The 23,156-nt window shown below is 44.6% G+C and overlaps 4 protein-coding genes across 5 annotated transcripts; 2 read left to right on the top strand and 2 right to left on the bottom strand.

The window, feature by feature from the left end:
* Positions 1-2,147: 2,147 nt before the first annotated feature.
* sona (SON DNA and RNA binding protein a) lies at positions 2,148-12,443 on the bottom strand. The gene is made up of 10 exons (XM_037488341.2): positions 12,248-12,443; positions 10,630-10,725; positions 10,263-10,470; positions 9,181-9,257; positions 7,342-9,090; positions 6,592-7,225; positions 5,768-6,279; positions 5,166-5,653; positions 4,956-5,048; positions 2,148-4,203 (listed from the first exon to the last, which is right to left on the bottom strand). The coding sequence occupies exons 2-9, from the start codon at positions 10,655-10,657 to the stop codon at positions 4,974-4,976; spliced, it is 3,771 nt and encodes a 1,256-aa protein (XP_037344238.2). The 5' UTR covers positions 10,658-10,725; positions 12,248-12,443; the 3' UTR covers positions 2,148-4,203; positions 4,956-4,973.
* A 430-nt stretch (positions 12,444-12,873) lies between these two features.
* Positions 12,874-15,950, top strand: ercc1 (excision repair cross-complementation group 1). The gene is made up of 9 exons (XM_037488242.2): positions 12,874-13,069; positions 13,276-13,716; positions 13,929-14,032; positions 14,219-14,318; positions 14,681-14,757; positions 15,028-15,127; positions 15,331-15,402; positions 15,522-15,590; positions 15,677-15,950. Exons 1-9 carry the CDS (start codon positions 13,010-13,012, stop codon positions 15,737-15,739), a joined length of 1,086 nt encoding a protein of 361 aa, XP_037344139.2. The 5' UTR covers positions 12,874-13,009; the 3' UTR covers positions 15,740-15,950.
* Positions 15,951-16,234: 284 nt separating this feature from the next.
* prmt2 (protein arginine methyltransferase 2) lies at positions 16,235-21,362 on the top strand. 2 transcript variants are annotated; one of them, XM_037488241.2, is made up of 9 exons: positions 16,241-16,574; positions 16,659-16,853; positions 17,435-17,596; positions 18,156-18,320; positions 18,473-18,648; positions 19,922-20,051; positions 20,148-20,284; positions 20,466-20,619; positions 20,824-21,362. In XM_037488241.2, exons 1-9 carry the CDS (start codon positions 16,494-16,496, stop codon positions 20,854-20,856), a joined length of 1,233 nt encoding a protein of 410 aa, XP_037344138.2. In that variant the 5' UTR covers positions 16,241-16,493; the 3' UTR covers positions 20,857-21,362. The 2 variants fall into 2 exon arrangements, 1 of the variants encoding a protein (XP_037344138.2); XR_005121524.2 differs by having other exon boundaries at positions 16,235-16,574; positions 20,148-20,619.
* Positions 21,181-23,135, bottom strand: LOC119228541 (zinc finger protein 629). The gene is made up of 2 exons (XM_037488243.2): positions 22,938-23,135; positions 21,181-22,618 (listed from the first exon to the last, which is right to left on the bottom strand). The coding sequence occupies exon 2, from the start codon at positions 22,552-22,554 to the stop codon at positions 21,529-21,531; it is 1,026 nt and encodes a 341-aa protein (XP_037344140.1). The 5' UTR covers positions 22,555-22,618; positions 22,938-23,135; the 3' UTR covers positions 21,181-21,528.
* Between the last annotated feature and the right edge of the window lie 21 nt (positions 23,136-23,156).

Raw genomic sequence — 23,156 nt, 5'->3', positions numbered from 1 at the left:
AAAGGTCAGAAGGCTTCCCTGCGGAGGGTTTGGTCCTGACGTTTGGGACTGAAAGGACATCTTACCCTCGTTGGAACGTTCTACTCTTCCATATAAAAAGGTTGACAGAGAGCGAGGGGATGTGATCCAGCAAAGTGCTGCAGAGGTTTTTAGCTGGCAAAAATGATTTTACCAAACCATAAAAGTAGGAGATGCCGTGGACGAAGTTCTCCTGAACATTTCAATACCCTTTACACATATTTACATTTTTCGAATCTAAAATGGGAAAAACAATAAGTCGGTGTGCATATTTCAATTGGGTTAAACTTCACTCATCCATAAATGAAAATTCACCGCCCTCATAAAATATTCATGCATGTATGCAACATGTGGGCTTTCAATGATAGATGTGCTTTTTCACATACTATTGTTACAGCACGCTCTGCTGCTTCTGTACAGTTTGGCATGACTCTTTCCTGCCAAGGACAGTGACACACACACACACACACACACACACAGAACTGAAATGCACACACACAACAAAGAGACAAGTACAGTCAAAGTCACAACCTTTATTCTACTCCTCTGACCAGGACGTGCACCCTCCCAGTTACAGACGCAGCAGCACAATGAGGCGTCTTATTCATCTCTTTTGCCTTCCCTCTCTTCTCTCTTCAGTCTCGTCAGCTTTTATCTCATCCAGCCGTTTCCCTCAAATACTGTTTCCCCTTCTCTTCGGCGTCTCTGTTATCTTCGTTGGTCACACTGTAGCGGAAGAAATTTCCACCCTGATCCAGAATCCCACCACCGGCCGAATTCATCGGCTCATCCAGCGTCGCGCGTGCGTGTGAAGCAATGTTTTGAGGGAATGCGTGGTGAAATAAGAAGGCAAAGTGAGAGTGGGAGGAGGTGTGTGTGTGTGCGTGTGACCTCCTTTCCTGGCTGGAGTGAGTGGAGTATTTGGACCGGGTGGTCTTTGCAATGCACTCAGCCGTCCATCGATCCTCGGCCATCGATCTGCAGAATCCAGCGACTCGCAGCTTCTCGGCATGCTGCGCACATGCACGTGCCAACGGGACTGGTGCGCGTGAACAAGCAAGCACGCGGACAACGACAGCAACGCCTTTGACGATAAAGAACTGACCAGATGTAATTCCAGGCCAGAAATTACATCAGAAATCACGAGCAACTGAGGACTTTATGTTGTTCAAAAGAAAGTACCGCAGACTCAACAAGCAAAAAAATATGTTTATCTGCAAAAGTAACTGGGGCACGTTTTGGTTCCTTTTCTTTGGTGTTTGCTTCATTTGAAGAACCGTTACATTCCCAAAGCCCTGAAACCATAACTATGGTAATGATGGTATTTTCTCATTTTAGTGTGGTTAGTGTTTTAAGTGCCATTATGAAGAACTATTAGGGGGGCAAACTCCAGCTCTGGAGGATTTGAAACGCGTTATCTGTCAGCGTGGTTAAAGCATTTGAATCTTTCTTCATGCAGACTGTCCTGGGGTCACTCCTCTTTCTTACACGAGTGTTTGAAGCCCCTGTACTTGACTTACCATACCACCATCTGCTGGAACTTTAAATAATAGGCCCTTTTTGTTAATAGAGCATACATGATTCCTTTAAGTCTCTGACCTCCTCCATTACAGCCAAAACAAAGAGAAAGTGCACCGCTCGTAGGAGGGTTTGGTTACTGCACGTGTAGCCCGGGACATTTTCTGAAAGGACAATTTAATTATCCAGGCACACAAGAAATGACATCCTGGAAAAACATGTACTCTTATTTAGCTCTCACAGGCAAACACACAAACTGCGCACACACACACAACCATGCAAATCGATAAGTTGTAGTCAGATTTCACTGCTGCAAAGGCTTTCGTGTGATGCACAAACCGTGCCTTATATTAACATTTGTATTTCAGTATTAGAAAAAGCAATTGCAATTCTCAAAGATAATCAAGATTTCTAACAAAACTCTGCACATGCAGATTGTGAGTTTGCTACTTTTTGTCTTCGAAATATACATTTAAACGGAATATTGTAATGTAGGACTTTAAGCATTGTAGAAATGCATCTGTGTTTAAATGATTAAATACATTTTTGGATTCTGAAATGGTAAATATGATGACACTTAAAAGCTGAACCTGAACACACAAGAGCCCAGGTAAATACAGATAATTGAGGTTTTTAATAATCATCAACACATTTATGTACAAAGCAGGCAATGTCATATTCAAATGATCCAAAATGCATTTCTTTTTTTTTTTCCTTTTTTCCTGTCATTAAAATAGGTAAAGATAACCTCAAGGAATCAATTCAACAGTTCAACTACGCTTTTGGTACAGTCAGTATAGTTACAGTTTAACGAAATCTTAAGATTCTCTTCCACAGTTAAACAGCCCTGGGTGCGGGATGTCGACACAGATCCAGAATTGTGTCCCCCTCCAATCTCCAATGAAAAAAAACAAATTGAGAGTGATAAAATTCCTTAAACTCAGTCCTGCCAGTCGACCCAAAAGCTCCAAGTACACGTTTGTTCTTCAGTTATCCAATGTGACAAAAGCATTGAATGAATCCTAGACCCCGTTTACCCAGATGCAGCTCAGACTGAAGACCTGCAAGAGGCCAGAGAAACGGTTACGAGTGAAACAAATATTAAATGGGCTTTTTTTGTGTTTACAAGCTTCTTAATTCTTTCCAATTAGACATGTGATGTGGTTTTAGTTCATTTAAAAAAAAAAAAAAGCATTTTGAGACCAAGAACCTGATTGTCCAATAACACGGTTCATTTCAACTCTAACCAGTAGTCATTTCTTACCCCAGCACAATATGTATTATTCTCCTGTCTGTGTGTGTGTGTGTGTGTGTTTACGTCTCTAAAAGTCAATAGAAAGTGTTTTAATAGTGTAAACAATAAAAAGGCAAAAGCAAATTCAAAGCGTATTTTGAAAAAAACTCATGTATTAATCATGTCACAGAAAATTTGAAATTATCTTTTAAATGAATACTAATTAACATTTATATTTTACAGTGAGATGGAAGGTACATTTTCACCCATCGATTATCAGTTTTATCAGTTAAAATTGTTCAACCGATTCAGCTAAAGCTTGGTGGCGGAAGGTTCAATGAAAACTGTTGGGATCTGAATCTGGAATTACGGGTATTGTGGTAGGTTCTGTTGGCAAGGTCCGACCATCTGGGATCTCCAAAATAACCAGGATTGTTTTCCAAATCTGCATGAAATCTTATAGAAGCCTCCCATTCAAATGTCTTCTGTCCCAAATTTCTTAAATTTTAAAATACTATTATGGCAATTCCAAAACTGATACCAATGGCATTGATATCGTGCATCCTAAACCTTTTTATGTGTTATAGTTGTCTGCAAACACACAACACAAAAAGAGTAACAGATGAAATGCCCATCTACAGAAAAACGGTTTACAAGTTGGTAAAAAAAATTCCATCAAAGCCCGAATGAAAGTCCAGGGTAGAGTCAACATTAGGTCAGGGTCAATTAAAATAGAGTGAACGAAAATCACACTCAGGGAAGTGCTAACTGAATTAGCTACGTTTTGTCGTAGCCAAAATACCGTTCAATTTGAATCAGATCTGGCAACCTGCTCCAGGATTCACGCGTGGTCACTCTTTCCCTGCGCACCCAGGCTTTTGAAAACAAAATCACATGTGAGTATCTAACAAACCTTTCTCTGCATTATTTATTTTAAAAAAATGAGGACTAGAGATAACCAAGGATAATACAGAAGAACAAAGAAGTCTGCGATTAATAGTTCTTTTAGAAAGCATAAAAGCAAAACAAAATTTGAGAAACTAAGCTTTTACAAAAACACTTGCGCCACTAGTTAGTTTGGTTTGTTTCCTCTTTAAGTCAGTAACCGCTTAAAATGTGCAGCAACATTGAGGTGGTGAAAGTCACTATATATACACACACACACGCGCCAACAATCATACAACTGTGCACACGTTAGTGTGTCCACTTCACTGCGTGGTATCACAGTCTGCCAGTCTCTCTCTCTCACACAGAAACAAACTGGGGAGCTGGGTGGGGCAGCGGCTGGTGCCTCAACGCCTGATTGTGAAAACTTGGATGCTCTTCTTCATGGAGTTTTATCGGGCTCAGTCAGCTCATCTGGCTGCCAAAAGGGTGTGAAGGTAGGTCCTCCGATTGGTACGCTCACCCATCAGTCCGTTCGAGGATGTCGGCTGTGTACAGACGAGAGAGAGCGAGCGAGAGGTTTGTTCACCATTTAACATCCACGGAGACAATGTTAGGTCTAATTTGAACTACAGCGTGTCCACTTAATATGCAGAGTACAATCCCAGCGAGGGACACTGTGATGGCACTTCCCTCGTTAACGCATGCCATGGAAGCTCCAGTGAACAGTTTGAAAAGAAGAAGCAAGGTTTAGTGAGTTCTGCTCACCGACAATCATCTGTGAAGTGGACCCGTCTGTGGCAAGTGTAATGTGGGACGCTACAGCGGCGAATTAAATATGCAGCGCTATACTAAATATAAGTAAACGGCAATTCAAACAACGAAGGCTGTAAGGATGAATGACCACAAAAATGGATTTAGTTAAAAGGGAAACAAAAGGACACACTATTTAATATGACAAGCATGAAGCGTTTCAGAATATTTCTAATGGGGGCGCGAGGAGCGATGTTTTGCTGGCTCTGTTGATGAAGAGAGAGTTATAAATAAAACGCAAGCATTACTCCCCCCTGCCCCCCTCCCACGGCGATTCCGCTACAGCGGGTGTGCGCATATGCCCGTATATGCAATTCGACAAATGTGTAATTCAGTTCCTGAAAAATATTGCATTCAAATATTCATGTATTGTGTTTGAAAATGAGCCGTAGGCTCTTTCATTTTTGGTAATTAAAAAACACCCACGTGCGACATACAAATTAAAAACTTGTATAACGACAAGGACACACAAATTGTTTAGAAATACCTTGAGGACATAGCAATATTAGCTTTCATCATCGGAGACGTGTGGTTTAGCGATGGCCATCTCCTCCTTGCTATTTGCGATCATCTTACACTTCTACAAAAAGGAAGAAAAAAACGCTTTCAATCAACATCGTTATAATCAAACGTTATTGTCAGAGCATAATCCCTCTCAAACAAGGAGGCACATTGACAACACCCCCCCCCCCCTTACCTCAGTAAGCTCTTTTATGGTGTGTATGTTAGCTTGCTGAGTGACCTTCCTCTTGGCCTCCTCGATGTGGTCCAGGTTGAGGGTTGGCGTCGGGGGAGCGAGACTCGGCGGGGGCTTGTTAGTGATGGTAGGAAGCGGGGCCAGGGGGGGCATGGATGCCAGGGCCCCCATGTTGGTCAAGGCAGCCGTCATAGTGGCGGCCGTCATGCTCGCCATAGCGGCACTCATTGTGATGTTTGACATGCCAGACATTCCTGGAATATTGGACATCCCCATCTGACCCATATTGGACATCCCCATCTGACCCATATTGGACATCCCCATGCCCATTGGGAGAGGTAGCGGTAAGGAGAGTGGAGTGGGAGATGGGGTGGGTAGAGGGAGCTGGAGGATGGCTTTCGGTCGAAGACTCTCAGGAATAGGCACCCCCGCCTTAGCACACATTGCAGCAGCATTAGCTTTGGCTATCTCCAGCAACTGGTCTTTATCTAAAGAAAGAGAGGTAAAGCGACGGGATTAAGCATACTAGTGTAAAACAAAAGGTGTGTATTTGGGGAAATTCATACAAAAAACGTGACGTGAATGTCCATGCATTACTGTACCCAGCTCGGTGAGGCGCGGCGGCGTCTTGCTGGTACTGCGTCGCGGCCGGGACCCTGAACGGCGCTGTTTGCGGAGGATCAGAACCGGCGAGTGGCTGGGCTCCCTCTTCCACCTGTCTCGCCTATCGAACGAACGACTGCGAAACACCGGGCGCCTCCCCCGACCCCTTGACCGAGACCTGCGTCTGCGATCGGTAGAACGAGACCTCGACCGCCTGCTTCGGTCCACTGATCGTTTTCTGCGGCCAGTGGAGCGGCTCTTTGATCGCTTGCTCCGGTCCGTGGACTTGGACCGCCTCCTCCCGCGGGGATTGGGGGAGCGGGATCGTCTCTTTCGGGCCGGAGAGCGGGACTTGGATCGGCGGATTCTGGTCCTCGACTTGGAGTGAGACCTCTTGCGCCTCGCAGGCGAGCGCGTCCTTCTACGGCGGGCGGGACTTCGGGATTTAGATCGCCGTTTCTTCCTTTCAGCAGGTGAGACCGAGTCTCTTTTCCTCACAGGAGACTTTGACCTGAGGTGAAGGATAAGACCGATGAAAAGGGGTGCATGGATCATAAAACACCTACATAGATTATTGCTGATGGTTCTGCTGTAACAGATGTGTCTCCTACAAACAACTGTATTCATGCAAGTGTGTTGCCAAAAAACTACAATTGACAAGATTGCATTTAAACACATAACTTACTTATAACTAATATGTCAGCATTGGATCTGGCACTTACATGCCTTATAACTTCCGGTTTTATGAGGTCTTTCATTTGAATTACTTTTAGGACCCATAGAAATCGGTGATTTTACATACACAAATACTCATTCTACCAACCTCGACGGCTTCCTTCGGGATAAAGACTTGGGTGTTGATCGTGGCGCCGGAGAAGTTGATCGTGGCGCCGGAGAAGTGGATCGTGGCGCCGGAGAAGTGGATCGTGGCGCCGGAGAAGTGGATCGTGGCGCCGGAGAAGTGGATCGTGGCGCCGGAGAAGTGGATCGTGGCGCCGGAGAAGTGGATCGTGGCGCCGGAGAAGTGGATCGTGGCGCCGGAGAAGTGGATCGTGGCGCCGGAGAAGTGGATCGTGGCGCCGGAGAAGTGGATCGTGGCGCCGGAGAAGTGGATCGTGGCGCCGGAGAAGTGGATCGTGGCCGTGGCGCCGGAGAAGTTGAGCGGGACAGTTTCCTTTGATCCGCGGGCGAGCGGGACTTGGAACGCTGCTTAACTGGAGAGGAAGAAGCCTCTTCTTCATCCGATCCTTCAGAGGGATCCGAGGGATCCGGCGCAGCGACGGGTTCTCTGGACGCAGACGGGGACCTGGGAGCAACCTCATTGGCCGAGCTGACACACTCCTTCTGTTCCTCGTCGCCGGTGGGCGAAGGCACCTGAGGCGGTTCTGGCAATGTAGCCGAGGGTTCCTCAGCTTGGGGGATGGCAATAACCGCTGCGGGCATGGGTTTCCAAGCACCTGCATGGAACGTTGGGAGATGTTATTTCACTGCAGCAGTAACAGAGCCCTGGAGATTTTAGAGTCTACTGTTTGCGGTCAACACTTTTAAGATATATAAAATGAAAAAAACTGACCTGCTGTAGCCACAACTACTGTAGGTAGTGCACTTTCCACAGCAGTCTCTGGCTCTGGCTTGGGGGAGGAAGGTTTGATCTCTTTAACAGGTGAGACGGACGGCGATCGGGCCGGGGAGGAGTTGTCTGACCGCGCATCACTTGACGCCGACCTGGACCTCGATCTGTTCAAGCCCACCGAAACGGATTTAGACTTTGATCTTCTTTGACTCGGAGGAGATTCAGACTTCTTCTTCACGGGGAGCGGCGAGTTGGACTTTGACCGATTCCTTCGCGACAGCGAGCGAGACTTTGAGCGCCTGCCGGACCTCGGCGGTGAGCGATTCCTCCGGGCGGGGGAACGGGAGCGCCGTCGGGAGGGCGGGGTTCTAGATTTGGTCCTCTTGCGGGGACTCTTGGATCTGGAGTGCCGGTTGCGCTTAAGGACAACAACCGAGCGGGACCGAGTACGTCGGCTCCTACGGATCGACCGGGAGCGCGAGCGGCGGGACCTGGGCGGCGGGGACCTCCTGCGCCGAGACGCAGATCGGCTCCTCGAGCGCCTCCCCCCCGTGCGTCTGGCCGGTGACCTGGAGCGACGGGCGGGACGTCTTGATCTAGAAGTGGAGCGGCGCTTCCTGGCGACGGAGCGTGACCTGGAGCGCCGGCCGACTGCCCCACTTCGCCTGGGAGAGCGGGGCCTGGAGCGCCGGCGACTCCTCCGCGGGGACCGAGAAAGAGAGGGAGACCGGCGCCCGCCCCGTTTGGGGGAACGCGACAGCTTTCTTTTCGGAGAGCGGGAGCTTCGGCGTCGCTTCGGCGACACGGACAGTGAGCTCCTGCGGCGTTTAGGAGACCTGGACTTCCTTGGAGACCTTGACCCTTTCTTCTTGGGGGTGAGGGAGCGAGAGGTGGAGCGGGACTGGCAGAGATCTCTCTTGAAAGGCTTCGGGGAATGGGAGAGTGACTTCCTCTTGGATTTAGGGGACCGAGAGGGGGATAGCTGCCGGCTTTTTAGAGGAGTTGGGGACCGTTTTTCTTTAGAGGTCGACCTGGAGCGGGTTCTTGACCGTTCTTTCGTCGCTGCTGCCGCCGCTTGCCCAGACCGTTCCCTAGTGGGACTAGGCGTGGGCGAACGACTGACACTAGAACCAGACCTCTTCACTTCACGGCCCCTGGAGGGTGAAGGAGACTTGCATGTGGAAGAATCGCGCTCCGTCAGCGGAGACTTCTGAACCGAATTGGACTGATCTTTCGGGCCTGGCTCATCTCTTGTGGTAGGACCTTCCTGTTTAGGGATGATGTCAGGAAGTTCCTGGGCATGGCTGAATGTACCCTCATGACTACCCTCTATCTTGATCGTTGCCATCCCTGTTACCGTATCCTGGCTTGCAGGGGGCGATCTCATATCATTTTCTGATTGATTGGTATTGCTTCCCTTCTCTCCAGGTGGAGACGCATCCATATCTGATATCTCCTTTTTCTTCACTCCAAGCAATTCAGATTTTTCTCCTCGTTTGCTTTTCGAAACAAGTTTCGACACCGGTTCTTGCAGGTCAGATGATGCAGCTAAAGAATATTTTCCATCACCGGTCGCTTTACCTCCTTCACCATCTGATTCTGAGCCTGAAGCTGAGCTGCTTTCAGATGGGGAGCGAGATGGGGATTTCTTTTCCTGCTTCTCATCCTTCTTCTTCTTCTTTTTCTTCTTCTTGGCAGCATGTCTTCTGTGTTTTTTGGATTTTGCATCTCCCTCTGTATCGGTACGATCTGATAGAAGTGACGAGTTATAAAAATATATATATTAAAATAACGTATCCACTATTTTAAAGAAAGTGGTTTGTGTAAGGAGTCCCTTACCTGAAATGACATCCTTTTTCCCATCCTCCTTCAGCCCAGGTTGGTCTAAGGATCCTGCAGCTGCTGCTAGTCTGGCACTGAAAAAAACAACAAAAGGAAACATTGCATTTCATAATCTCATTTGGACATAAAAAAACAAATTAATCTAGCAGGACTGATTCAGACAAATCTACCTAGATAATACATAATATTTGGACAGATATCCTATTTTGGCGTCACACAACACTGATTAGAGAAGATATAAAGCTCACACTTTGCCATCCGTGCAAGTCAAAAAGAAGGCATGGAGAATCAACCTTTTGTGGAAAAACTAATAAACACTTCTGATAATGTTATCAATCCCATCAGATTAACCGAAGTGACCGGCTTGTCTGCTGGCAGCACAGGATCTCTTCCCAGATCAGCTGCTTAAAACAAAGCCAACATTGAATGAGGTTGCACCGACTTGCATATTGGTATGGTCAAACTAAGTAAAACTGACACTTTCATGATGCATTTATTTGTCATCTGGTAAAATGTAACTAGAATAAATTAAGTTTCTTGATTGAGATGTTTTACAGAGATATAAAATCGACATCCGAGACCAGTTTAACTTGGTTTCAATCAGCTCACTAAACGTGTTATAATTTGTACCGTGTGTTATGCAAATAAGACGCACTGTAAATGACAATGACAAAGTTAACGGGTAACTTGTAGGATTTCTGACATTTCACACTGAATTATGGACCTTTATTATTTTTTGAGGAGGTTCACGGACAATAGTGAAAAAAAGAATAAATATGGAACAGTGTTGTCAATAATTGTTCTTGATAGGTCAGGCTATTTTGAAGTAATCTGAATCAGCCAAGAAAATTGCAATGATTGCATCTTGAACCAGAATACATTTTGTAATGGCAATACATTCAATAAAGGTGGCTGCAGCGTGGATATGAAATTTTAACAGCCAAGATATGAAATAAGGACAAATAATATATTGGTGACAAACTAAAAGATGTGCTAACTGTAACATTTGTATTTACCAAGGAAAAAGCACAAGACATTTAGTTAAAGAAATAGGTTGTAATTTAAAAATAATTTCTGACCTGGCTCTTGTGGTCCTGACAGGATTTGAAGCAGGTTGTTGATCGGCATCAGACTCCGCACCAGATTCTGAGCTGCTCTCCTTTTCCCCTTTCCTCTTCTTTTTCTTCTTCTTACTCTTGTGCTTTCTGTGCTTCTTGTTTTTCTTGGGGGGTGGCTCAATCCCTTCCTTTGCATTCATATCCTCTTTCTCAGGTGCCTCATCTTCACCTGCACAGGGCAGACAGTATTGCAGATTTCATTTGGAAAATCCATGACAAGTAGACATTCCAGTAGCAGGTTATTTATTAGTGCTGCACTTGAAATTAGTAACCTTAATCCAGCATTAAAAGAAACCCAAATGGGTTGTACTTGTAAATCACCACTCACCTGAGGGGATGTGCACTGCACATTCCATTGTGCTGGAGCCACTGGTTTGGTTAAATGTCCCCTTTAATATCACAGATCCGCTGCTTCCTCTCAACACTGGCAGGGGAAACAACGTTATTGCAGAACCAATACAAGAGGATGTGTTTCATAACCACACTGAAGGGAAATGTAAGTAACACTTCTTATACATCAATATCAGTTATTCACATGGACCATGTCCACTTCGGTAACGTTGTGCCAAGCTAAAACTACCCTTCACCAAAATTGACACTCACTTGATATGTATCTTCAGCTAGTTTGAACAGAAACGGCAACATTATAAACTTTATGACGGCAAGCTTTCAACAGTTGTTGCATATGAATCCTCTGACAATTAAAACCTATGCAAAATGAGTTAGGTTTCGTTCAGAAAGATTCCATGGATCTACCAAAAAGCCTTCAGAAAATGAATAGTCAGCAAGCAACTGAAGGCAACAGACCTGCTTTAACATCACTGATGGAAACTGGGCCGGAGGTGTAGAGACACAATGGAGTAACGCGTATTGCCATCTACGACCATACAACCAGACGCAACAAAAGGACGCATTCCCTCCATCGTCTTCCACACTACAAGTGGCGCTGTATGGCTTACTTTCAGCCCGTACATATTTCCCGACACCAAGACCGGTTTCAACGTCGTCCGAATTCCGCAAGTTAGTAAGGACAAGGGCAGTGGTCCTATAATCGTAAAGCTTCCACCAGTCAGCTTAAGTGTTGGTATCGTAAAACGTAGCACGAGAAACACCGCCAACTAAAGCGAACGTAACGTTACTCCTAAGCAAAAGCGATGGAGGCAACACGTTCACGCAGATAAGCATGTCAAACGACATAGAACATGACTAAACAATTTAACGTGCTGAGCGTCACTTGTCCTCAATCAGCGATGCTAACAATCAAAAATGTAGGTTATGAAAGTTAGACAAAACGATAAGCTAACGGTAGCTTGGTACCGCTTTAGTTAATGCTAAAGCTAACGTTAGCCATGGACGATGTGACTGCCGACATGTTACCTAAGATTTGAAATAGCGTTAGCACATAAAGTTAGCCTAATTGTTCCCCGAAAATTATTTCTCGTTGTAGAGTTACACTACAAATTAATGATTTGAATTGCTAGAACAACGCAGAACAGTCTTCACTTCACACGAAAAGAGGAACCAAAGTGCTAAGCAGTAACACATATTTAACAACGTTAACGTTACGTTAGATTACACTGACCACGGTGAGGCCTGCTCAGGCGTAAAAGGCGTTCATTCACAGATCACTGCAGCTAGTTTCCCATAATTACGTTGAATTCACACACGAAATGCTTAGAAAAGAGTTCCTCCCGAATCGTAAAAGGTTCGGAGCATTTATATGTCGCACAACGTATACGCTTTAATAGGCAAACATGCCGCCTGCACGCCGCGGCCTAAGCAGCGAGCCACAGCCTACTCGGTTCACCTCCCTTGCCGCTAGCTCCTTAGCATGCAGCTAGCTTTACCGACTTTAGCTTGTTTGCTTGGACATTTAGCTACCCCTTGAACCAACAAAGCAAGTTCGTTCGCTAGTCGCAGCTGTCGGTTCTGCTTCATATATTTACCCAGTTTATAGCCTGTGGATGCAGTCCTCACGTAGTAAATGCCCTGTAGGTGTAGTCATTCAATGTGTGACACCAAATGATTGTTGAATGTGCTAACCGCGCACGTTAGCCAACTACCCGATCCGCCATGATGGGCAAACGTATCCCGAAATGCCATGCTGCGCGGTTTCAATGGCGGCGTTACTGTCTCCTAGGCAACTTACATGCTCCATTGTAGCTTAGAGATTTTTACGTTTTTGAGGCCATCTAGTAAACTTTTCTGAAATGCATTATTTATTCATTATATAATGTATTGCATGGTCTTAAAAAGAAAGAAAACAAAAGAAAATGTTTTAGGCATCAACTCTTTTGTATTGTAATTTTGGTACTTTGGTATTTGATACGTCAAGATACAGTGAAACGTAAATGTTTCGACCATATTTAGAAAGAATTACTGTCTGGCATCGTTTTTCCATACAAGGTTCAATTCCTTTGGATTAAGGAAAGTCTCAAAATGTCACTGTACGAATCTGTTTTTATTAGCGGCTAATATACACCGTTCAAAACGCAACGTGACAATGAAGTAATATATCAGAGGATTATACCATTTGTGTAGTATTTATATAGTGTGGAGACAATGCTTTTATTCTGAAAGAATTCGGTCGGAAGTCTTACTGTGTTTACGAAGCTCTTCATACACATGTTGGGGCAGCTAGCTCTGTCAGGAGTATCCAAGAGGATAGTGGTTCGGTTTAGTTAAAAAGCCATTACCAGAAATAAGACATGAAGAAGAGGTTTAACATCAACCTAGACGACACAGCATTTGTCAAAGAAAGAACCCCGGTCGGTACTTACAAGAATTAACGTTACCTCTTAACTCTTTTGACGTCAGCTAGCTAGCTCCGGCAATTTGTAAATTAAAGTGGCCCAACGGTATCACAGAGTTTTGTTCTGAATATGCTTGTCAGAATTACAGTGTGTTTGTTTTCCACGATGCATTTTATGAATCTCGATTCTCAAACAAGGATTTCCATTCAATTGTATTACAGCCCAAGCCGCAGTTTCAACCTTCATTCAAAAGAGGCGAAAACACCTCCGGCGCCACCTCATCTTCAGCGGAGGCGGCTTCTGAGCCCGTGGACCGGCCCCTTTCCTATGCAGATTATATCGTCCAGAGCAAAAACACTGTGGCTGCTCCTGCTCAGACACAAGGGTGCTCCAAACTGCTCAAGTCAGTGTGTGCTGGGGTTACCAATCGGAAGCAAAATGAGTCCGATTCCGTGTCCTCTGCCTCGGGCGGATGTGAAACACTGCAGGTGCTTGCTGAAGGGGGTGAAGGTGAATCTGAAGGGGATAAGAAGAGCGAGGACCCACAAGTGGCCGCCACACACCAGAAAGAGGGGAACGGTGACCCAAGGCCAGATCCAAGTCCAGGTCTGGGTCCAAAAACAGTAGGATCTGGGAGCAGCATTATAGTCAGTCCTCGACAGGTATGCATCAACATGTATGTCGCTCCTCACTTGGGCCACAGCAGGTGTTACTTACATTTGACTTATGGCCAGCAACTCCCTCCATCTATTTATCCATCCTCTGCATGTTGATCAGGTTGAGATAGTTTGACTCATTTTGTTCACCTGACTTGCTCTAAAGCAGGCTTCTAAATAATTAGTAAGTTTATTTTAATTACAATTTTCTCATTCAGAGGGGAAATCCCATCCTGAAGTTTGTGAGGACTGTCCCATGGGAGTTTGGAGATGTTGCACCAGATTATGTCTTGGGTCAGACAACTTGTGCTCTCTTCCTCAGGTGAGTTTTCCCCCCACGTATAGTGAGTATGAAACGGCAATAGTGTGTTTGCATTTGCACATTGACATTGAGATGACCATTTAATTTTTTAACGAATATTTGATGTACGCAGTGTTCTTTTTCATATATATTTTTTTCTTATCTTGTGTGTTTTTTTTAATTGCAATTTTTTGTTTTTGTTCAAAGTCTAAGGTATCACAATCTCAATCCAAACTATATCCATGACCGTCTGAAGCAGCTTGGGCATACTTTTACCCTGCGAGTGTTACTGGTACAAGTAGATGTGGTAAGTAAAATATATATATATATATATATATATATATATATATATATATATGTATATACAGTATATATACCTGTCAAAATGTGTGGATTGACAATGATTAGAAAGCACTGTTTCCATTCTTAGTTTTTAATACATTAAACCAAATAGAACAACTTCTACTGAGAGCTGTAATGTAATTAATGTATATCTTTATGTAGTATAATATCCAAATGAGAAACTAATAAATATTGTATGAGAATCTTATCATTTCTCGTTTTTAAAAAGGTGTTAAAAAGGTTCCATAGAGATCTATGTAAACCAAATTACAAGTTTTGAGAATATAAGGGGTTTTTTCTGTCGCTGATATTGTGTTTTCATCACAGAAAGATCCTCATCATACGTTGAAGGAGCTCGCTCGCATCTGCATCATGGCTGACTGCACTCTCATCTTGGCTTGGAGGTAAGACCGCAGAAGGTTGCCTATTGGACACCTACTGAGAGGACACATACAGAGAGGAGACTGCACTTGGAAAATCTTTTGACTGTGAAAAAATGTTAATGCCTCTTCTCATTCTTCAACCACTCAATTAAAAAAAAGAAAATGGTATTTTTTCCGTCTCGGCAGGATCGACAAATTAAAAAAAAATGTTTTTTTCCATTTATTATGGAACATTGTGTTTGGTAGCATAAAATAAATACAACTAATATTTTCTTTCTGTTGATTTGACAGTCCAGAGGAAGCAGGGCGTTACCTGGAAACATACAAGTCATATGAAAAGAAACCTGCAGACTTACTGAAGGAGCAGGTTGAGAAAAACTACCTGTCAAAAGTGTGTGGATTTTATTTATTTTTTTATTTAAAGATTGTTGGATTGTAGGTTATTGCTATTTTTATTGTGATCATTTTTTTAAATATATAGAGGGTATTTTAATGTGACTGAATATAATAATATATGAATATCATTTCTTTAATGCTTCAGGGTTTTCTAGTCTTTGAACAATGCAATCACAAGTGGAGTGTTTTTTTTTTAAGGTTACTGATTGCCTGACCACTGTGAAGTCTGTAAACAAGACCGATGCCATTACCTTGCTGTCTACTTTCTCAGTGAGTACCACTACAGTGAAAATGATTCATCAGATTGCTGCTATACTGCAATCATTGGCCGTGCAGACATATCCACATACGGATTTTTATGTGGTGATTTATTGTGAGCTGTTTTGCAGTCTGTGGAAGGAATCATCAGTGCCTCTAAGGAAGACTTGGTTCTCTGTCCAGGCCTCGGACCACAAAAAGTGAGTGAAAACATAAGTGCGCCGTATGTGTTTGCCTAAAATAGATGGAAGTTTTCTTACACGATCATGTTCACATGTGCTTGCAGGCACGGCGACTCCACGATGTGCTCCACAAGCCCTTCCTCAAGTCAAAGACAAAAGACAGCTGAAGACACACAGTCTTCAGAGGACTAAAAAAATTCAATAAACACTCCTGATTTACTAAGGGGAAGGTCCAACAGGGCTTCTAAGACTGAGAATCAGCTACAGGGATAGCTGTTAGAGCTATGCACTGATTCAGTGCTGCATTGAGTTAAGATGTTGGTTTTTTTATTGCTTAATTAAGTTTGTACAATAATAAATATATTGTAATATTTGTAATTTGCTTACTGTGCAGTGTATTATGGCCATTTTATTACAAAAAACAACCTGAAAGTAGTATGTAATTTTTCATATACACACTTGACAGTGCTACTGGCGGTTTTCAAATGAAATCAGTGTTGCCTTTAAGAGTCCGTTCGCTATTTCGACGCTTAAGTAAGTCTTGACAAATTTCGGTGTTAATTGGGCTGTAGCAATAGAAAGGACACCTTGGAAATTATCAGTATTACAAAATAACTACAGGTGGGAGGAGATTAACTAAATTTCGATAATTCCGGCAGCACGTAAAGACACGTTAACGTAACACGTCAAAACCGGAAGTGTTTTTACCACGCCAGTTTAAATCGATTGTGTTCTAAGGTTTTTTTTCACCGCATCTTTTCGCTGTGACATTTAACACACGGTTATGTTTTCTTGACCTAACATTAACGTTAACAATTAAAACATTAAACATGCGTCGTTTTATCTTTCGGACATTTTATTTCTTCCGTGAAACCGAGCAGTAGGCGAACTGAAACCACAACAACATCCGCCACTAGAAACATGCAGGCGGAGGAAGAGGATGAGGTGTCTGTTGAAGAGTATGTGGCCCGGTCGAGCTTCACCGGAAATGACAATGACCAGGTTAGATACCGATACGGAACGTTTGGAAGACGTAACCGTTACCGGTTTGCTCTAACGGCTTTTCTAATTTGTTTTGCCTCACAGCTTAGTTTTAGCAGCGGGGACGTGCTGCTCGTGCACGCCAAAACTTCGTCAGAGTGGTGGTGGGCAGAGTTGCGTGGGGTCAAAGGTTACGTTCCTGCCAGCTACCTGCTCCAGGGCGCTCAGGAGGGAGAGGAGGAGGAGGAGGAGGAGGACCCATGGCAACATAAAGAATACTTTGGCAGTTATGGGACACTGGTTAGAAGCTGTTAAGGATCATATTGTTTTGTGGGAGACTAGATGTCTTCGCGTTGCACATGGTGATGATGTAATACTTTATTATACTGTTTATAAACAGTTATTACATTACATGTCATTTACCAGACGCTTTTATCCAAAACAACATACATTGCATTATAACCCATTCGTTACATTTTTCCTGGGGTAGGGGTTGGGTGTCTTGCTCAGGGACACTTCAACATGGCACATGGGACAGCTGGGATTTGAACCGCCAGCCTTGCAGCTCCCAGCGCATCACACTACTCCATGCGCCATCATCGACAAGTTCTAAACATCAACATCCAAAAAATGAAACCAATTTGTCTGCTAATCAATCACAGTGAACCTATTTTCTATTGTCAAAACTATAACATTTTCAAGATTCAGGTTTTCTTTTTACTACACTGAAATAAATTGTAACAATGCCTGCCTGTAAGGTAGACAAAAATACAACAATTTAATGGGTTTTTTGGTTCTGGTTATTTATTTATTTATTAAACATGTCATCTGCAATTTATATCAGTTAAATTGCATTGTTCCTCTTTTTTATCATCACACAGAGGCTTCACTTGGAGATGTTGTCCGATAAGAGCCGCACTGAGACGTACCGACAGGTTATTCTCAGCAACAGCGCTTCTCTGAGGAACAAGGTGGTGATGGATCTTGGCTGCGGGACTGGCATCATCAGCCTTTTCTGCGCTCAACTGGCAGAACCCTCAGAGGTGATGCAAGAATCTTACACAGAACCACACGGGCTGCTGGTTATGCTGTGAGTCTACGTGTGTATATACCGGCCCAGATCCAAAGTCATATGGCACGTGCATACACATGTTGGTGGATGGACCATAAATAAAATATGAATTGGCACTTTTTATTCCTCTACTCCCTTTGTCAAAACCTGGTGCCTGCATTACCCAAAAGATAACTCAACCTCTGACTGTTCTATCAGAGTTTTAGGTGTGTTCAGCTATTAGCATCTTTTTCAAATATGCAGTAGTACTCCCTGAGACTTGTAAATATACTTTTGTTAAATTTGTTCAATTTGCTAATTATCACTTTTAGGTGTTCAAAATGTCCCAGCCCATTTCGTCATGCAGTTATCCAACTCCAATCTTAACTCTTAATTTTCAAGAAATGTGATAAATGTGGAAAGTCAGAATCTCAGTTTCGGCCTAAACTCCTAATTCTGGTGTACCTACACTCCCATCTGCTGGACAGGTTGTGTTACTGCGTGGTATGAAAACATGTTCACACTTTCTTCGTCTCTCCGTTGTACTGTAGGTGTATGCAGTGGAGGCCAGCTCCATGGCAGAGTACACCAGACAGCTGGTGAAGCAGAACGGCTGCGAGGAGTTGGTCACGGTGCTGCAGGGACGAGCCGAGGAGATCGAACTACCTGAGCGGGTGGACGTCCTGGTGTCGGAGTGGATGGGAAACTGCCTGCTGGTAATAATGACCGTGTCACTACTAGTCATTCACGTGTGTTATTGTGAGTTCTGTCCTGCTGAAGGTGCTTTGTCTCAGTGTTATTATTGGTGGGACCCCTTTCAGGTTTAACTCTACATATTGTGTTTCTGTCTTTGCTTCCTCTGGTCTAGTTTGAGTTCATGGTGGAGTCGGTACTGCGGGCCAGGGACCGCTGGCTTAAGGAAGGTGGTGTCATGTGGCCGTCATCTGCTGCCCTCAGCCTAGTGCCATGTCAGGCCGACAGCTATTATGCCGAGACCATGGCCTTCTGGGAGCAGCCTTATGGCCTGGACTTCACTCCTCTTCAGTAAGTTTGTCTCACTGAGCACTGCCCGGTCTCATTTGTACTTTTTCTACCGCTAACAAAGTCCCAATATTAAACCTCATTTGATCTTTTTATTCAGATGTGAAGTTAAAACATTTGGTAAAATATTCTGTGGTTCCAGGTAGTAATGCTATGCTAGAAATGCTTGGGATGGCCGATCAGAGTAGAGGCCGCATGTAAAGCAGCCTTTTTACTGAAATACAATGAAAGTTAAATAGGACATGCGTTAAAGTGTCAATGCAACGCATTAAATATGTTCATTAGTCGATGACTCTTCATGCCACGATATTTAACTGTTAGTCAACCACACAAGGGATGTGTTGACTCATTAACATTGCTCTTTGACATTTGTGCAACATGTACATTATTTCAAAGATACACTCGCTTCTCTGTTAATTACGTTCATCCCTCATTCTGCATGTAGTAACTGTGTTTTCAAAATAGATCCAGTGTGACTGATCCACCAGCCCCCTCAGGCTAAAAGAAAAATCTGGTGTCTTTTTTTTTCTCTTTTACTGTAAGTTGCTCTATGTTGCCTTGAAACAAAAAAAAACATCAATTTTGCAGCTAAAGTGGACCTACACTGTTAATTGGTATTACATGGCGTAGACATTAGTATTTACATTTTCTTAGACCTTTAGCATTCTGACAATTTTCTATGTTCCATGTTTTAGTGAGAAAAGAACTATTTTCATTAGATTTATTGAGTTGTTTGGATGTGTGTGGGTGGCTGTAACAGGTTTGTCGAGTTGTGTTGAATTTTGCACAACGCACACACTTTTAACTTCCTTCTGGGATCGACATGATACATTTATAAAGGGGATTTGTTTCGGAGGAGGGTTGTATTCAAAATTCACCAACTTTTCCCCCATATTATCTCCTATTTTTTATCAACTCTAATATGGGCATGATTGTTTTTTGTAAACTTTGTGTCTCCCGTTTTTTTCTCTAGTGTGTGTGTGTGTGTGTGTGTGTGTGTGTGTGTGTGTGTATGGAGAGAAACTACATCAGACGTCCCCTGAATGACCTTCTCATGGAGGGGATGAATTTCAGTAGAAAAAGCTTCAGGCACCACCATGATGACGGCTTAATAGCTTAATGTGTTTGCTGAACAAGGCCAGCTGGGTGCAATGCAAAAATGATCATTGCATTAAAGAAATGTATCTTTTATTCTTCCGTGTTATCTTATGGAATGTGTGTTGGTTGTATAAGTTATCAGTGGAAGCAACCTCATTTGACCCCATCACCTCTGCAGGCCCTTGGCACAGCAAGAGTTCTTCACCAAGCCCAAGTTCAGTCATGTGATTGAGCCCGAAGACTGCCTAACGGCGCCCTGCGACGTCCTACAGCTGGACATGTACACTCTGCAGGTCAAAGACCTGGAGGTATGGTTTGTCCCCCTTTTTTTTAAAACTTGGAATTGTTCCACTCCACACGCTTTGGATTTTGCAACAAAGAGTGCACTCTGTTTCATTTCCCAGGAAATAAAGGGTCACTTTCATTTCTGTGTGGAAAAGTCTGGTGTTTTTCACGGGTTCAGCGCCTGGTTCAAAGTTCAGTTTGAGAGCCTGCAGAGGGGAGGTGCCCCCGTGGAGCTCAACACCGGACCGAACTCTGAGTATAACGGCAAAAACTCATTCCAACTTATGTTGTATAGCTACAACATTCTAACAGCCAATACTGCTTTTTCAAATAACGCTAATACTTTAGGCTTTATAAACAATATCGGAATGTATCTCTGTTACAGGCTTCAAATTATGTTGTTATACTCAAGGTGTCTACAATGGTTTTGTCTTCAGGCCCACACATTGGAAGCAGACTCTGTTCATGCTGGACAGGCCAGTTAGTGTGCATGCTGAAGATGCCATCAGTGGAAGCATCAGCCTGCGCAGGAACCCGGTCTGGAGACGCCACATGACAGTCACCCTGCACTGGAGCGTTAACTGCAGCCAGGTACGGTGTTTAGTGCTCTCCTTTTAGTGCTTCCAATGTAGATTAAATCTGCTTCATTGACAATGTCCATAAAAGTAGTGTTTGATTGTTTTATTCTCTTTATCAGCCTCACAATAGTATTCATTTGACCGTTTACATGTAAATGGTGTTGGATTGGATTTGCTTGTACTTGTATTTTCATTCCCTCCCTTTCTCCGTCCACAGGTTGGGACAAAGAGTTTCCCCATGTGGAGGTGACAGACTTCTCCGTCGGCATTGGCGATCCAAGCACATCTTCTCTCAAGTCTCGGGTCAATGAGGTGACCTGGAATGAAGCGTGAGGCTCATCTGGGACGACATGTAGTCCCGTGGTGTTGAGCGTGATGACAACAGTCGCAGGTGATGCATCCTGCTCACCATGAACCGTGTTACAAGTGCAGATTAGGAAATAGATGTCACTTTGGAGCGTTGGCTGAGAGGAAAGAGGCTTTACAGAAGACAATGATTGACATGAGACATAGTCATTTGTTTGACTGCTATATATGCCATTAGGCTTGTATGGGTGTAAGAAAATGTTAAGCATTGAGGTTAAGAAACCATTTTATTTTCCATTTTCAAAGATTAAAGTGAACGATGTACATCAATGAAATTCTACATTGCAATTAGCCTAATGTGCTGAAATAGGCATTCAATATGTGGTACACAATAAATGAATCATTCTGAACAAAATAACTCAAATTAATAAATCCATTTTTAACCACAAATGTGCTGTTTGACCCTTTCTAAAATCATTTGTAAACATAACTTTCGTCATCAGGGGGTCCCGGGCATTTCATTTCTCTTTTTTTTTTTTTTAAACTTCCATCAATATCACACTACGGTCCTTGGTTAAAGAGCACTTTTTGTCTCAGCGTCTTCACCCCCCCTGGGTCACGGCTCCGTTTTACTCTTTGCTTTGGCTCTGGAGCGCGTGTTGACCTCCGAGGATAAAGGCTGAGCGGGTAAGGTTTCGGGAGGCGGAGACCCGGAGAGTGGCACAAACTGGGGGGGTTTAACGACTTTGCGTTCAACCTCCTTTACCGCACTTTTATCCCTTTTCTGCCTCAAGTGTTTATCACAGTGGGTCACGAACGTGTCCAGCTTCGCAAAGGTCTTGTTGCACACCTTGCAGTGATAAGGCCGCTGTCCTTTGTTGAGGCGTATGTGCAGCCTGATGTACGATGACCGCACAAAGGTGCGGCAGCAGACGCCGCAGTTCAGATCCACGTTGCCGCTTGCGCCCTGCTGCTGGGGCTGCTTGGGCGCCGGGGCGGGTTTGGCCTGGCCGGACGACTCCTCGGCCTTGTGTGCGAGCATGAGAGACAGGGAGCGAAAGCCTTTGCCGCACTGCTCGCAGTTGTATGGCCGCTCCCCCGTGTGCAGCCGGACGTGTGCCAGGAGCCCGGCCTTCTGCGTGAACGACTTGTCGCAGAAGGTGCACTTGAAGGGCTTCTCGCCCGTGTGGAGACGCTGGTGGGTCTTCAGATGCGAGGCGCGGCCGAACGTCTTGCCGCACTCGGAGCATTTGAACGGCCGGTCGCCGCTGTGGATTATCTTGTGTGCCATCAGGTGGGAGGACTGGTGGAAGTACTTGCCACAGGTGTTGCATCTGAACTTCCTCTCCTTGTTGTGAGAGGCCAGGTGAAGGGCCAGGTGGGTGGAGGAGATGAAGGTTTTGGAGCACAGGCTGCAGCTGTGAGGGTCCAGGCGGAGGCGGCGGTGCGGACGTCGCTCGTGTGGCCGGCTGCCCCGCGCCTGGCAGCGTAGACATTTGCGGGTGCCGGCTGCTTTGTCCGCACGCTGCCGGTCAGGTGGGGCAGCAGTGTCCGCTGAATCGGAGTCGGGCTGCAGCAGGAGGCATCCACAGTCCCTGCAGTGCTCAGGCCGGTGGTCCATATCGCTGGGTTTATCCAACATGGTGCAATCTAGGACCGGACAGGGAGGGGAGTGGCTGTCGCCGTTTGACGCATCACAGGGGCATCTGAAAGGAGATGAACACAACATGGTTATCCTGCTTTATTGCTTCCATGTGCGGCAGGGGGCAATAAACGAGGCCCCGCCCACGGCATATCAGATGTAGCACGGCAGAGAGACAACCAACCACAGATTACATTATCTTTTCTTATCAGGTCAGCCGCATTTACGGCACGGTGTACAAAAGATTGCATCGGTCGATGAACCGAACATTTAACGCAACAAAAAAAACGGAAATAGACCCGCTGAACGTCCCTGGAAGGCAGAGCAGCAGGCCAGGGTGGGGGAGGGCCAGTTAGAGCACGTAAACAATACATGTTACATACCGTGTTTAGTCCCCCTTGGAAAATGTTGTGCTGGACGTTATTGTCAAGTAAGCGCAGTTAAAACATCGAAATATCGCAGCAGGAGTAACGTTACAGCGAGGAGTGCGTTGCTCCATTGTGGTGTTCCCGCAGCCTGCGGCGTCATCTCGCGAGATGAGGATCGATGTCTCTCGAGAGTTTGGTGCCACAGTTTCGTTTCAATATAAGAGGAACCCAACC

The sequence above is a fragment of the Pungitius pungitius genome, chromosome 10 (genome assembly GCF_949316345.1).
Source record: "Pungitius pungitius chromosome 10, fPunPun2.1, whole genome shotgun sequence".
Classification (NCBI taxonomy): domain Eukaryota; kingdom Metazoa; phylum Chordata; class Actinopteri; order Perciformes; family Gasterosteidae; genus Pungitius; species Pungitius pungitius.
The sequence above is the reverse complement of the archived record's forward strand: the minus strand, read 5'-3'. Positions and strand labels throughout refer to the sequence as shown.